The following is a 16,666-nucleotide window of genomic DNA, read 5'->3' as shown; positions in this document are numbered from 1 at the left end:
ATTGTTGTTGTTGTTTTTAATATATTTTATTGATTTTTTACAGAGAGGAGGATAGAGGGATAGAGTTAGAACCATTGATGAGAGAGAATCATCAATCAGCTGCCTCTTGCACACCCCCTACTGGAGATGTGCCTGCAAGCAAGGTACATGCACCTGACCGGAATGAAACCTGGGACCTTTTAGTCCACAGGTGGACACTCTATCCACTGAGCCAAACAGGTTTCGGCTATATTGTTGCTGGGACACTGTCAGCCCTGAATCTGGTTAATTGCACACTTCATTTGCATTCCACACCTGTATACCAGCAACCCTCGGGAGATGTCAGAGAGCAGGTTTCGGCCTGACTCCTTTAGGCCAGGACAAGGGACCCCAACTGCTGAAGGGACCCTGCTCACTCGGCAGACTCTGGGGAGGGACAGGAGTTTGGCTAGAGGGTATGTCCAAGCCCATATCACCCAGTCCTACCTACCCAGCCACCTTCTAATTAATTTCCTTTCAGTGTGCATAAATCCGTGCACTGGGTCACTAGCATTATATAATTTGAACTTAAGAAAGGGAATATGGGAAGAAGAAAAAAGGGCAAAAGATGGCTGTTTGTAGTTTTACTTAAGCTAAGAATCATGAATGTCAGTCATCTGCATCGATAAAGAGCTAAAAGCAACTAGCAAATGCTTGGTACACGAGCCGACTCAGGCTCACAGCCCAGCAACACAGCGATGCGCCCTGACAGAGGAAAGCCTTGTGTGGTCTGCCCCACATGCCTGTCAATCGTAAAGTCAAGAATATGACAGGGATGCCCACAGTCCCGCCTCCTTAGTTCCACTAAAGCAGCAATAAAACAATGAAAGGAAGACCCTATCCAAAAATGTCTTGTCGGAAAACATCTCCAAGTATCCCCTGGGGGGAGGGGAGCTATTAGAAACAAAGATGACAGAGAAGGTAGCCAAATAGAAATGACCTTCTTGCAGACACAGCAAAATACATTCATCTCTTACTTAACAGTCAGAATGCAAAAAGAGCAAAAATAAGCTCTTTTTACTTATAAAACTCTTTTAAGACTAAAAAGAGAAGAAAACCTCCAAGATCAAATCCATCCTTGGAAAACTGGGCCTCCCATAGTTTCTCTATACTGTTTCATTATTTTGTATTAATGATTTTTTTTTTTTGCCCCAGAAATGCGTCTCTATTTTAAATCAAAATAAGAAAGGCAAGCTATACTTAGGGTGGGTGGGTCATGTGTTTAGTTGCCTACTCCCCAAGTGATCAGGCCCTCGGATGCTGGCTTGGACAGATGCTGGCTGCGGTCTCACTCTACCAGCTAATTCACTCAGCACCACGACACATCTTTAAACCTTAGCTGGTATTAAATCCAGCTTTGGCACATCGCTCCCCACTATACAGAGAGTCATTTTCTTGTCTCCTCTGAAGGCCTGATGTGAAAGCTCTCAGCTCTCTGTCCTAAAACTGTCTCTGGACTTCGATCCTTCTCTGCTGCACTTGGAACAGGTCTCTCTGTCCCATGCGAGGCAGCTGACCTCAATGTGTTCCTCTGCTCCTTCTCCCTTCTTTTGTGGCAGCTGATGACCCCTGGTGACCATGGTTAACTATTTAGGTCACTGGGCCACTAAACAAAAGCTTCTTATCCCAGGTGACCTGGGTATCACCTACAGAGTTCTGAAAAACACCAACATCCAGGCCCCAAACTTTTTTTTCTTAAATATATTTTATTGATTTTTTTTTTTTTTTTACAGAGAGGAAGGGAGAGGGATAGAGAGCTAGAAACATCGATGAGAGAGAAACATCGACCAGTTGCCTCCTGCACACCCCCTACCAGGGATGTGCCCACAACCAAGGGACATGCCCTTGACCAGAATCCAACCTGGGACCCTTCAGTCCACAGATCGACGCTCTATCCACTGAGCCAAACCGGTTTCAGCAAGGCCCCATCCTTAAACAATAAAATCAGAGCATGAGGTCCATGGTCCAGTCATCCGAACTCTTCATGCTCCCAGGTGATGATTCAATGCAAAGCTGTAAACCCCCACAACACAGTCACCACCCAGGTTACAGCAAAGTGGAGCACTGCTCCCTGAGATTCAGGGCCTGGGGCAGTGGGACTGGCCTGGTGCATTCTTCACACAAACACCAGTATAGTCTACATGAAAAGTCTGGGAAAGAAATGCCCTAAGTATTGGAAGGGACTCTGTGCTACAGAAAGTCTGAGACATACAAGACTGGGGAAATGTTGGTTTGTTTTGTTTTGTTCTAAATTTATGGGGGTGACAATGGTCAATAAAATTATGTAGGTTTCAAGGAAACAATTCTGTAATGCATCATCTATACATTGATTGTGTGTTCCCTACCCAAAGTCCAGTCTCCTCCCATCACCATTATCCCCTCTTCTATTCCACCCACCCCTTTCCCTCAGTAATCACCATACTGTAGTCTGTGTCTCGGAGTTGCTTGTTTGTTGCTTAATCCCTTCACTTTTCCACCCAGTCAGTGTGTGCCTGGCCCATGAACAGCAGGGGAAAGCAATGATGGTCATTGAACTAAAAGGTCTATCATTCTCTTTAGCAAGGTTGGTCCTAAACCAGTCTTGAGAATTTCCCCTAAGACAGTGGTCAGCACACCGTGGCTGGTGAGCTACATGCAGCTCTTTGGCCCCTTGAGCGTGGCTCTTCCACAAAACACCATGGCCTGGGCGAGTCTTTTGAAGAAGTGGCATTAAAAGAAGTTAAAGTTTAAAAAATTTGGCTCTCAAAAGAAATTTCAGTCGTTGTCCTGTTGATATTTGGCTCTGTTGACTAATGAGTCGTACTGCCCTAAGAAATCCAGTGTCTTTCATAATTTCTAAAAATCCACCAGTCCCTCGCCTACCTCCTGCTGTCTTAGCAGAGGACTCTGTGGAGGAAGATGCAGTTAAACCTCATCAACTAGAGCTGGATATTCAAGCCTAACTGGAGAGACACCCTACAGATATTGTATAGCTGGAAGGCAAAAGGCACCGTTCCAGAAAGAGATACTTAGCATGCAAGACTGGAATAAAACTGGTCTAATGAGTACCCCCCCCCCCCCAACACACACATACACAAAAAAAGTTCCTCCCAGAGATGAGAAGTCACATAAGCTCACCTGTGTCTACAGCAGGCTGAGTAGTGATGCATGACTATTTGTAGAATAAATGCAAAAGCAAGCAGCTTAAAAATCTCCAATGCAAATGATCAAGCATGCCTCTAGAGAAGAGTAAATATCAAAAGTAAATGATGGCCTTTCGACAGCTCCTGCTGGAGGAGGAAGGCACACATCCTAACCTGGGCTTGAAGAGGAAGACAGCCCCTGGCCGGGTGGGTCAATGGACTGGAGTGTTGTCCTGTACACCAAGAGGTTGCGGGTTCGATCCCCAGTTAGAACACATGTGGGAGGAAGCCAATCAATGTCTCTCTCTCTCTCTCTCTCTCTCTCTCTCTCTCTCTCTCTCTGTCCTCCCCCCCCCCCCCCCCGCCTCTCTTTTTCTCTCCCTTCCCCTCTCTCTAAAATCAATAAGTATATCCTTGGGTGAAGAGTAAAAAAATAAAAAGTAGCCAAGACAGACAGGTGCCTCTGATGAGGTGCCTGCTATAGCTCTGCCCCACCCAAGCCAGCATGTAGGTGATTCTCTTACTAGCCATGCAAAATTTCTAAAAAGTTTATTTGTGTGTGTGTGTTGGCGGGGGGGGGGGGGGGGGGGGGGGCTTGGGAGATATACTGTTTACTTTCTGTAAAACTCCCTCTTCAGATGAAAATTGGCTGCCCTAGAACATAAATGCAAGCTAAACCATACATAATGCATAAAAATATTAAGTTTTAAAATACAGTCAGGCAACAATGAAAAATTCATTGAACAGTTTCGCATCTATAGCTTCCTAATCTTTGCAAAAGTCAAGTTGATAAGGTACTAAAATGTACAGAACTCTGTATCCTCATTGTTATCTGTTTTGAGAAAAATGTTGACACAACAACAAACTAGTTATATTCTCTGGGTTTTAAGATTCCTCCATAGGAAGACAGTCAATATGGAGAACTACTGCCTTTAGAGACCTAGTTGAATGAGGTGGGGAAGGGAGGAGTCACCTTCTATTAATAAAAAAAAAAAAACTTCACCCTGTGTCATTTTCTGAGTTAAAGAGCTTTTTACTTTCGTTGTTTGCTTTGTTTGTTTGCTTGTTTGTTTTTAAAAAAAGCATTTTTATAGACTCCTGGGTATAGAAGCTATAACTTGATTGGGGCAACCATTTACAAATGTTCCTACATTCATTTGTTGCTGGCAGTTTGTTTTCTGGGTTATTGCCAAACTCACCAACTTCCTGCATGCATTCCCGATGCTGGAGGACTGTAAGCAGGCAAGAAGCAACAGGATTCCAAGACCGGGCTATGCAAAACCTTCTCCTCACCTTGGAAAAACATGGGACTGGCGCTCATCCACCAAATGCCTACGTCTGCCCCCAGTGCTACAGTATTTCTGAGCAACTTGCCCACCTGCTACTGTATGTGTGTGCTCACCACACACGTAAGATCATGTAGGTCATATGTAACTGTAAATAAAGGTGATATACTTGTTCTCGAATTAGAGATCCCACAGCTATGGAATGCTAACCTAAACTAATTAACTAAATGTTCTCATTTGCCATAAATGGGATAGAAATTTGAATCTGCATCCCTCTTTATCCCTCTACCTGTCCTGATTTTCCACCACATAGCTGTACCTTTGTTAGCCTTACTCTTATTAATACAGATCAATTTCATGCCCATACACACTGCAGGCACCTGCCAAGACAGACCTCAAGGTCCTTCCCTACCAGGGGATGGGTGTCATGAGAGTAATGTCAGCATCACACAAGTGACACAAGAGCACAGACAATAAGCCCTGTTGGGTTCAGAGAAGGGAAGAGAGATGGCAGAGTCACAGCAGCTGAGGTGGATTGTGAAGGACCCAGAATTTACGGGATCGGGGACTCCAGGCAAGGATGACTAACACAGCCAAGGTGCACAAGACACCAAGTAAAAACTCTGCTCAGGGACAATTGCAGGCACATTCTGGAAAGCAGAGAGCTTGTGGATAAGCCTGATCCTTGGAGGAAAGAATCGTGGCTTCTTACCCCGAAGCCCCTAGCACTCAGCACTGTGCCTAGAACACAACAGCGCCTCAGTGGATGTGCAGGAAAAGATGTCTGTGCTGAGTGTCTGGAAGTAAGGCTACCAAGATTTGTAAGACCTTAAGACCTTGAACTCAAAGACAGAAACCTCACTCTTGACCATGGGAATTCAGGCCCCACAAGCCTGCTGGGCTATTCATGAGGCTCACCTTGCTCCTCTCTCCCTCTGTGACACTCACCTGACAAAGAAGCAGCCCAGCTGGTCCCAACTATGCGCATCTCTAGGCTGCATGGAGCTGGGAGAAATACCCATGTGGCCACCTCCGTCTGAATCTGATCACCAGGCAAAAGTGGCCATGACACCACCCTGTTGCCACTTCTGCCATCCCAGGATGCTCACTGTCCACTTGCCAAAAGGACTGCCTCCCTGCTCTTACCCAGCTGCTCACCCCCTCCTGCCTCAGTCAGCCTGTGCGCCTCTAAGAAAGGAACAGCAATGGGGCAGATAGGAGCTCCCTCTTCACCACACCTGCCCTCCCCCTTGCCCTTGGGCTCCTGTTTACCACCTTCCCTGTCTTGTGGGATGAAATGGCCCTGCTGCCACCAAGAGCCAAACCCTCCACTGTGTGCCAGCTCCCAGCCATCTATCTCACCTCCCATCAACCACTACTCCCTCACTGAACTATTGCCAACCTCTCAGGCGTGCTCCCACACACATTCCCTCCTAAGAAACGCCCTTCCGCACCAAACTCCATCCTCATCCTGTTCTCCCTTCAAGCCAATCAACTGTCTCCTCTAGCTTCTGGTCCATGGATCCGGACCATGGAGGGCCCCGGGCTCCAGGCTGTCAGCTTCAGTGGCGAACGCCTTGTTCTTACTGCTCTTGATCTCTCAGCATCTCTCAACAGGGCGCCCATCCCTCTCTTCAAGCCTCAGCTTCTCTTTGGGTTGCCCCCCACCTCCACTGCTTGTGTGGGGCCACCTCCTCCTCCCTGCTGCATACTCCTCCCTAAGTGACCCTCCCAGACCCAGCTTTTAATGCCATGTATGGCCAACAGTGCCAGAAACCATCCTTCCACTTCCGTAGGGCCAGTCACCTCCCCTCACTGTGGGGAATGTCTCTCCCCACAGTTCAATCCCTTAGTTCCTTTCCCCCAGGCCATGCTCAAGTCCTAACTTCAGAAAAATAAAAGCTCTCCCTCACCTCCACAGCCCCACAGTCTCTCCCCTTCTCGGGCTTCCTCATGAGCTGAAACAGGCAGCACAACAGGATTTATTACTTAATGACAGGCCATCCGTAATTGTTCCCTAAATGCCTTCTTCTTCTATGCAAACCCTTGTTCCCCACCTGGGTTACCTTTCTCAATGATACAAGCATTCCTTTTGTATCCCTGGCACCCAGCAGGACACGCCAGTGATGTCCGATGACCCGTTTTTTTTTTTTTATAGAAAACAAACATAACATTTTATCAAGTCAACAGCAACACTCATGCACTGTTTTATTTTAGTCTGTTAAAAAAAAAAAAAAAATCTGGACTTTGTCCCTAAGTTACCTGACAAATCATAAGTAATTTCTGTTAAATCCTTTGTCCACAATCACCATGCAACATCCTGAGAAAGAATTTCCCATTTGGAAAAGCAAGACTGAGTACAACCTTGTATCAGTGAAGTCCTCAGAACATTTTTTTTTAATATATCTTATTGATTTTTTACAGAGAGGAAGAGAGAGAGGGATAAAGAGTTAGAAACATCGATGAGAGAGAATCATCAATCAGCTGCCTCTTGCACACCCCTCACTGGGGATGTGCCCGCAACCAAGGTGCATGCCCTTGACTGGAATCGAACCCGGGACCTTTCAGTCGCAGACCGACGCTCTCTCCACTGAGCCAAACCGGTTTAGGCCCTCAGAACTTTTAAGACTGAAAAGAACTGAGCAGCATCTCACATAAAACATGGACATCTAACAATTTTTACAGTATGCCTAACAAAAACGATCAAGGCAGCGTGGTTACGATTGTATTCAACATGTGCGAAAAAATAATGAACACAATTTAATCCTTTAATCCAGAGAGACAGAGAGCAAGTGTGTTCATGCCAAGAATTCCTGCTAGAACTCTCTGTGAGTGTGCCTTTGGGAGCCCGTGCTGTTCGCGAAGACAGTTGAAAAGACTGCACTTCGGGCTACGTTTAAGTCCAGTTCATCCGCTCTTGGCAAGTGGAAAGAGTCTTATTTTTTCATTATGAAAACACATAAATTAATTCTATCTTATCCTTGCCATCCTCTCAATTCCCATCCATGTTCCACTGAAAACAGCTGGCCACAACTAAGAGATTAAAACAGGAACCAGAGAGCCGACCTGTTCTCTCACTGGCCCCTCTGGCCTCCCCTCTGACCAGGGGGCAGTGGACACCTGCCACTGACATGCCAGCAACATCAAAGGCACAGCATCCATAGCATCACATGCTCTCTCCCAGCAGGTGGGGATGCTGGGGTCCCCAACCTTCCATGCTCTCATTTCCTCCCCTCACCATTTCCTCTACCATTGTCTTTCTCATCTTCCTTAGATTGGATCAGGATCCTCAGATCCTCCATCCCAGTGGTCCGCAAACTCATTAGTCAACAGAGCCAAATATCAACAGGTTAACAAGTGAAATTTCTTTAGAGAGCCAAATTTTTAAACTTAAACTTCTAACGTAAGGTGACCAGACGTCCCGCTTTTGGCGGGACAGTCCCTATTTTTAACAATTTGTCTCGCATCCCATGGTGTTTTAAAAAAGTCCCGATAAATCCATGGGATGTGGGACAAATTGTTAAAAATAGGGGCTGTCCCACAAAAAGCGGGACGTCTGGTCACCTTATTCTAACGCCACCTCTTCAAAGGCCGTGGTATTTTGTGGAAGAGCCACACTCAACCAACGGGCCAAAGAGCTGCAGTTTGCTGACCATGGCTCCATCCCATCCCACAAGGAGGACTTGGCTGCGCTGCCCTGCCCTGCCCTGGATTTCTTTTGCTCCATGTGCACCACAAGAGAACATTTACCCTATGTTCTGAGACTTCTTCATGCGTCTTTCTCCTCAAATACCTCCCCAAGTTCCTGGTGAAGAAAGACAATGTTGATGTTTCTATTCTCGCTGACTTGTATGGCGTACACCAAAAAGTCCTGCCTCTGGTACCTTCGAAAGTGACCTCATTTGGAGACAGAGTCTTTGCAGATGTAACTAACTACGTTCCGAATCTTGAGATGAGATCATCTTGGTCTTAGGGTGGACCCTGAATTCAGTAACTGGTGGCCTTATAAGATAAAGGAGCATATTTGGGACAGAGAGGGAAGAAGGCCACCTGGGGACAGAGGAGGAGACGGGGGTGGATTTGCCAGAATCCAAGGAGGGTCCGGAGCTGGAAGAAGCAAGGATCCTCACAGGGGTTTTGGAAGGATCGTGGCCCTGCTGACACCTTGCTTTCCGACTTTGAGCCTCCAGAACCATGATAAGAAATTTATTTTAAGCTAGGAGTTTGGGTACTTTACCACCACCCAACTGGGAAACTAACACCGAGTCCAAATCTCATCATGATGACTGCTGCCCCAGGAACCACTCAACAAGAACTACTTCACTCAGAAGGAAAATGAAGGCAAAGGGAGGAAGACAAGAAGCCTGCGAGCTGCAGGAGGAGCACCTGAGACATAACCTCCACCACAATGTTCATTCACTGTAATCACCTAGGCCAATGTTTCCCAACCTTCTCTCATGATGAGAATCACCTGGTGGAGTTGTTAAAACACAGATTCCTGAATCCCAACTAAGAAGTGCTATACTAGGATTTTTGAGAACATATAGGTAAAATTGCATACCTAACTTAGTGCTCTGTATATAACATCTGTCTTAGAGCACTAGTTAAGTATACAATTTTACCTATATGTTCCCAAAAATCCTAGTTTAGCACTTCTTAGTTGGGATTCAGGAATCTGTGTTTTAACAACTCCACCAGGTGATTCTCATCATGAGAGAAGGTTGGGAAACACTGCATTAGTCAACAGAGCCAACTATCAACAGTACAACGATTGAAATTTCTTTAGAAAGCCAAATTTTTAAAACTTTAACTTCTTCTAATGCCACTTCTTCAAAATAGACTCACCCAGGCTGTGGTATTTTGTGGAAGAGCCACACTCAAGGGGCCAAAGAGCTGCATGTGGCTCGCCAGCCGCGGTATGCCAGCTACTGGCCTAATGGAAATAAAGGAACTGGCCCAAAAGACCTCCTACCAGCTCCAGAACACCTTGAACCAACTTCATCCAGAACATCCGCTTTATTTGATCCTTAAATAAATTACAAGTTATTGCCATTTTCACTAAAAATTTGTATAAATTTCAATTTCATCTAAAGAACTTCCAGGTGTAAAAAACATTTTTTTAAAATTAAAATGACATTTGAAAGGTACTTATATTTTCAACAGTCCATAAGAAATTCAATGAAACAGCTGAACTGATACTATGATGCAAAGTGATTTTCTACAACGTTATCTTTTTTTTTTTTTTCTTTCCGCAAAGCAAAATCAACAATTCACAAGTAGCAAATCATTCCAGCTGGAACTACTGAAATTTCAGGAAAACTGGACTTAAACTCAAATCAGCTTAAGTAACACTGACCCACAACCCAAATGTAGAATGACTGGGGTTTTCTCCAGTTGACTGGAGACTGTAATTAAGGTCCCATACCCCCAAAAATTTCCATTTCAAAGAACAGGGCTCAGAAATAAATACAGCTGCTGCCACTATCAAATGGTCAAGTGCTGGTAGAGGAGTCAAGCAAAACAAAAACTATTTTGCCCACTTTTATGCCTCCATAAACACACACACACACACACACACACACACACACACACACACACCCTTATCATTGTTAAACCTTTCCTAATCCAAACAAACAGAAATGAAGACCAAAGGTGTTTTGATGCAATTTATACTTATCTTACCTATTCTACTGAATTTGGGTTAAATTAAAAACCATAGTTTAAGTTTTTCACGGTCATGCTGTTCCCCTGGCCTGATGTTTTTATAGTGGCAGCTTTGGTTTGGGGTTTTGTTTTGTTTTGAAAAGACCATGGGAAACCATATAGGGGGACACAGAGCCGAGAAAACTCCTATTTCCCTCCCATAAAAGATCCCTTGGGAACACTTGAAAGCTTTCCCAAACCAATTCACGGTTTGGAAAACACAATCCAGAGGACCGTTCCCCTGGAACCCGCAGAGCCACGCCTGCACCACTGGACCGTGCATCTCGGCGCACACTGCCTCAGTCAGGAGACCAAACCCTTCTCCTTCCAGGTGGCAACTCAATCCGAAAACCGATCCCTCCAGTTGGAAGGCTGAACAAACCCACAGTGTTCAAACCCAAAGTTCTCGGCTTTTAAATCTGAGCCTCTCTCTCTCTCTCTCTCTCTCTCTCTCTCTCTCTCTCTCTCTCTCTCTCTCTCTCTCTTTCTCTCTCTCTCACACACACACACACACACACCCCAAAACGGGGCTGGCCGTGGCAAGACTTCATTTCAAATATGTTTCTAGCCCTTCCTAACAACTCAGCTGTAAAAGGTGCTCTTCCACTCTTAACAAAAACGCAGGCAGCAAAAGGCAATGCAATTGTCTGGGCGTCCTGAGTTGGGAGTTTTGATACTGTTTGGATATTGATATTGAAAACTAGTATCTGAGTGTAACTTGTGCACAGAGCAAAGGGCTGGCTCTGGGAATCCAGCGCGGTTTTCGGGAAGCCCGAGCCCAGGATGAATGAGCGGCAACTCTGCCAGCGGCGTGTTTACTCGCATCCTCACGTGGCACCGCGACGGGACCGCTGCGCCCCAACCGCGCGGGGCGCGCCGGGGACCCTGAAAACTTTGACTTTGCAAACTTAGCGGGGCCAGAAGCCGGCTCGGAGGCCGGGGCAGAGGCTCCAGCCTCCCCCCCTGATCGGTGCCCCGGCCGAGCCCTCTGCCCCGCGGCACCCCCGCTGCAGCTCCGTCCACACAAAGGCGCGCGGTGCGGGCAGGTCCCTGCTCCCAAGCTGCGCGCAGAGAGCAGAAAGCACGGGAGGGCGGGCCGGGGAGCCGGGCTACTCACAGGGTGACCGTGCGGTTGGGCAGCGTGTCCGGGGGCAGGACCTGCGCGAGCTCCAGGCTGCTGCACACCACCTTGCCCTCGGCGGCCCCCGGCGCCCGGCTGGCCACTCGCGGCCGCCCGTCGTGCTTGCAGCCTGGGGGCAGCGCCGCGGCGCCGCGGCCGCCTCCCAGCAGCGCCAGCAGCGCGATCGGCAGCAGCAGCGGCGGCGGCGGCAGAGGAGGAGTAGGAGGAGGAGGAAGGCGGCCCCGCCGGCGCCCGGGCGGTTCCATGCTGCAGGCCGGGGCCTGGGGACCGAGCGGGCGGGCAGCGCTGGCCTAGCGGGGCCCGGCGGCGCCCGGGATCGCGGGGCCCGGCGGCGCCCGGAGCCTCGTGGCGGCCGGAGGACGGGCCCCCCTCGGCGCCGGCATGCTCCTTTGTCCGCTGAGGCCGCGATCGGCCTCCTGGAGCCGCGGGGTCACGGCAGCAGCGCGGGTCCCGGCGCCGCTCCACAGCCCGGCGGCGGGAGCGCCGCTTCCTCCAACGTTGCCGCCGCCGCCTCCAACCCCGGCCGCTGCCCGTGGCGCCCCGCCCCGCCCCGCCGCCGCCTCCGCCGCCTCCGCCGCCGCCTCCCCGTCCCCGCCTCTCCCCGCCGCCCGCCGCCCGCGGCTCCGGGAAGCCGCGCGCTCCCGGCCCCGCCCCGGGGCCCCGAGGCCCGGACCCCACCGCGGCCTCCGGGCAGGAGTGGTGGGGGCCCCCGCGGGAGCAAGGGAACTCGTGGAGAAAGTTCTAATCCAAACTCCAGCCAGGGAGGTGGAGGTTGCACCTATTCCCGCTCCCCTCCCCATCGCTGCCTCCGGACGAAGCCACCCCTTACAGCCCCTGGAGCCGGGGGCCTGGCCGCAGTGAGGGCGCAGGGCGGGGCTCAGTCTCCCAGGAGAAGTGAGGCCAGGAAAAGTGTCCCAAACCAGCTATCTCCAAAGGAATCGCCTTCCCACCTCCCTCCCCGGGCAGGGGTTCCAAACCTTCTCATGCCACCCAGTAAGTAGTCTCATTTGTCCCCAATACAACAGGTTCCCCGCCGGGATGGTGCGCGCTCTCCTGTCCTGGCCATCAGCAGCTCTGGCTGTGGTCCCTGCTAAGGGTGCATGGGGCCTCCCTCCCTGGAGCAGCAGCTCCTGGAGAGGAATTTCCCATACAGGTCCCCGGATGTCAGATGAGGTCAGTTAGCTTAATAGTGTGAGCAAACTGGCCGAGCAACCCCAGCTGCCTGACCCGCCTCATCGTTTGCAGACCAGGGCTCACCTACCCTGTGTTTAAATATTTACAAGGAGTGCATGAAACGAACAAGCAAAATACAGGGTGTTCTCCACAAATATATACCCGCACACTTTGAATAATTAGAAAGTGTTTATTAAAATATAAAATACATTTTCAAAATTAAGCTACGAGCTGTTAAAGTGTGTATACGTTTTGGTGGAACACCATGTTTATTCCATTCTCCTTCGTAACAGCCTGCTAGCCCAGGTGTGTGTGCAGAGTCCTAGGTACCTTGGACAAGGTCTAGAGGTAGGAAGGGAACAGAGGCTCTTGAAGTCCATGTTTCTTGGCCCTGGAGATTTTTCATTCCTTGGGAAGGAGAGCTAGGATGCTGCCCTCCGAAATGCAGAGCCCAGGGCGGGGCTTTTCTCGCCTGGTGGGAGTAGGGTTCAAGGCTCGTACTACCTAAGGCCCCTACAGAGTTCACCTAAGGGACCAACTCCCAGGAACCTGTTTATATGACTAGAACTTTCCTGGTAGGAGTAAGGGCGTTCATTTAATGTACCCTACGGCATTAACTTTAAAAAGCACTTCATCGGACCAACATTTTTAAGATTCAGCTTCAGGGGTCTTCAAACTACGGCCCACGGGCCACATGCGGCCTGCAGAGGAGTCTGATCCGGCCCGCCAGGTTTTTTGGGCAGTGAGCGCAGCCGAGGTGTTACAGTAGGAATTAGTAGTTCATATAGTCCGGCCCTCCAGCTCTCTGAGGGACCGTGATCTGGCCCCCACTTTAAAAAGTTTGAGGACCCCTGAGCTAGGTACTGTGTAAACCTAACAGTGTCCTCACTAATTGTATGTCCTGTGATAAAATTGTAGGTTAATGGTCAGTGCTGTCCAAGAAGGCGACTAGGAATGTCTGTCTAACACTGCAAAGGAAGCTTGAGTGAGGTAAGAAGATAACTTCTCATTTTCTTTGATTTTCATGAAAGTGCACATCACCAGATGAGTGGATTAAAAAATAGTGGTACATCTACACTGCAGTAAAAAAGGAGTTCTTACCATTTACAACAGCCTGGATGAAACTGGGAGAGCATTATGCTAAGTGAAATAAGCCAGGCAGAGAAAGAAACATATCACATGATCTCACTCATTTGTGGACTATAGTGAACAACATAAACTGATGAACAAAAACAGATCCAGAGACAGAGAAGTATCAATCAGACTGTCAAACCACAGAGGGAAGGTAAGGGAGGATGGGGGTAAAGGGGAGAGATCAACCAAAGGACTTATATGCATGCATATGAGCCTAGTCAATGGACACAGACAACAGTAGGTGGGGGCAGAATGGGTAGTGGAGGTAATGGGGGAATAAAAACACATATCTAATACCTTAATAAAGAAATTTTTAAAAAATGAATGTAAATTTGAATCTAAATAGCCAAGGTACCTGGTGGCTACCAGGTTGAACGTTGTAGATCTGGGTACTGATGGATAGATGAAAAAGTGGGAGACCATTACCACCATCTACTTTTTTTTATGAAGATAAAAGTCTCAAAAAAAAAAAAAAGATAAAAGCCTCCTATTTCAGCAATGCGGAGATTATAATAGCTACGTTACTATTGTCATGGCCACAGATTCTCATGTGAACTTAGAATCTGTGACTATTTCCACAAAGTCTATTAAGCCTATAGTTGAAATAAGCATGCATGTCCCTTTTGAACTTTGTTTACCAAAGGATAACATCAACTTGGTACATAGCATCATTCAGCTTCATAAGTGAGAAAATTATCTAAATACAGAATTATCAGAAAAAGAGCTATCTCAGGTGTTACCATGACTCCAAAGAGAAATTGGAGGAAATGTGTGGGGTTTTTTTTAACATGGGTAATTTCAGTCATTCTTGCATAGAAATCACTCACTCAGACTCTCTCTGAAAATAAAAATCATTATAGATCACAACAGGTAGTATGTTTAAGCTGGAAAGGGCTTTAGGAAGTGTATCTTTCAGCACTGTAGCCCTTTGAATGCACACAACCCAGTTATTACCATTCTGTACAAACGTGGGCTCATAAGGCACGATAAAGCACGGCAAGCAGTCCCTTCTACAAGTACAAAGCTCTCCAAGGACTACCTGGTCTGAAGTTCACTGTCACTTAGGCTGTGTCACACCAAACTCCTCACTTTATTTTTATTTTTTTTTTTTTTGAGAAGTTTTAATTCATTGCTTTATTTATTTATTTTTTATTTTTTTTAAATATATTTTATTGATATTTTTTGACCCCCTCCCTCCCTCCCACACATCCCCTCCCTCCCCAAAGTTTTGTGTCCATTGGTTGCACTTATATGCATGTATACAAGTCCTTCATTGATCTATTTTCTCCCCCAGATCATCCTCCCCTCCCCGCTGAAATTTGACAGTCTACTTGTTGATATACTGTCTCTATATCTATCTTATGGTTCATCAGTTTATAATGTTCTTTATTATCCACAAATGAGTGAGGTCATGTGGTGTTTCTCTTTCATTGATTGGCTTGTTTCACTCAGCATGATGTTCTCCAATTCCATCCACAAACTCCTCACTTTAATTAAGCTACCAGCCCTGACAGCCTCTTGCAGGGCAGGTCTGTCTGCTGCTGCTCCTCCCTCAGGCGTCAAGGCCATTATAGCATTAGAAGTTGTAGGACTTAGCAGGTCCTTTCTAAGGTTTTCTGTGTTTGTGATGGGTCCCACGTCCCGACACCCTAGAGAAAGTGTTTGAGAAATTGCTGGTTAACCTTCTCCATGTACACAGTTCTGTAAGCTGTATTGCGTCACCTGTTGCTGCAGGGATGGCAGATGGGCCACAGTCCAAAGCCTCCAGACTGCAGATCCCGTCTTGCTATGTTGTGTGAAGCTTGTGGGAGCTCCCAGGGAAACACTCAGAGGTGCTTTGTTTTTCCTCCTAATACAGACATGGTATACACTATCTGCCTAAGGAGCTATGCAATAAATGTGTGTGTATATGCACATATGCCACCCTCTATGTGAACATATTCTTTTATATGCTAGTGTTCTTCCTTCTCTCTACCAGACTTTGAGCTCCTGAGGCTTTGCCAAACCCCCTGCTTAAATGACTCCCTCCCACCTTCAGACAGCCCCTATTGTGATACTCTAGCATAGGGGTGTCGAACTCAATCAGAGAAGGGGCCAAAATCTAAAATCCAGCCTAAATCGCGGGCCGAATGGTTTACTGAACAGTCATAGACTGACAATGTCATAAACTGACAGCGGAGTGCAGTGATGACAGCGCAGTGCGGGCCACATTGCAAGGCCTGGCGGGCTGGATTTGGCCCGCGGGCCTTGTGTTTGACACATGTGCTCTAGCATCTAGACCCGTGGTCGGTAAACTGCGGCTCTCGAGCCACATGCTGCTCTTTGGCCACTTGAGTGTGGCTCTTCCACAAAATACCACGGCCTGGGCAAGTCTATTTTGAAAAAGTGGCATTAGAAGAAGTTTACGTTTAAAAAATTTGGCTCTCCAAAGAAATTTCAGTCGTTGTCCTGTTGATATTTGGCTCTGTTGACTAATGAGTTCGCCGACCACTGATCTAGACCAATTACCTAGACTGAGCTTGGATAACATGACTTGTTTGGACCTGAAGACAGATACCTTGTTAAGTGTATGCGCATCTCTGTGGTGTGGGCCTCCCCCACTGCAATGCCAGCTCCATGGCACTCTGCCTTGTTTACCTTTTCTGGCAGACACTGTTGGATGCTGCCCAATGGCCATTCCTAAACGTTTTCTCCCTCGGCGACTGAAAAAGCTAATTACCCCCCAGCTTCCCTCCCAAGCATTGGTGGCTGTAACCTAGTTCTAGCCAAAAAGAAGCAAAAACTGCACTGTCCAATAGGGTAGACGCGATACATGTGTTTTAATTTCCATTTCAATTAAATAAACCGAAAAAATCAGCTCCTTAGGCACACTAGCCACACTTCCAATGCTTGCTGGAAGATACTATTTTGGACAGTACACATGATGGAACGGTTTCAGCATCACAGAAAGTTCTATAGTAAATACCCATCCCAGGGGAATTCTGCTGGGAACCCTCAGGATAGAAGTTGTTTTTGTGATAAAAAAGAGAATTGTACTAGTAAGAGATCTCTCTCCCACCCGAAGCTGAAAACAGGTGTTTTGTGACCAC

At 47.6% G+C, this 16,666-nt stretch overlaps 2 protein-coding genes across 2 annotated transcripts in view; one reads left to right on the top strand and one right to left on the bottom strand.

Annotated features, from left to right (window-relative positions):
* The window catches only part of ADGRA3 (adhesion G protein-coupled receptor A3), a 115,981-nt gene extending 104,197 nt beyond the window's left edge, over positions 1-11,784 (bottom strand). The window contains exon 1 of the mRNA XM_084902312.1: positions 11,247-11,784. Within this exon, the coding sequence (XP_084758438.1) occupies positions 11,247-11,515 (269 nt within the window). The 5' untranslated portion in view covers positions 11,516-11,784. The remainder of the gene's footprint in view (positions 1-11,246) is intronic.
* Positions 11,785-11,864: 80 nt separating this feature from the next.
* LOC311631793 (cytosolic beta-glucosidase) overlaps positions 11,865-16,666 on the top strand; it is a 216,206-nt gene continuing 211,404 nt past the window's right edge. Inside the window, exons 1-2 of the mRNA XM_084902327.1 lie at positions 11,865-12,263; positions 13,362-13,433. The gene's annotated coding sequence lies outside the window, so the exon portion shown is untranslated. The remainder of the gene's footprint in view (positions 12,264-13,361; positions 13,434-16,666) is intronic.

This window comes from Pipistrellus hanaki (assembly GCF_964339955.1).
Source record: "Pipistrellus hanaki genome assembly, chromosome: 1".
NCBI classification, from domain to species: Eukaryota; Metazoa; Chordata; class Mammalia; order Chiroptera; family Vespertilionidae; genus Pipistrellus; species Pipistrellus hanaki.
Note: the sequence above shows the minus strand (reverse complement) of the source record. Positions and strands in the feature narration are given on the sequence as shown.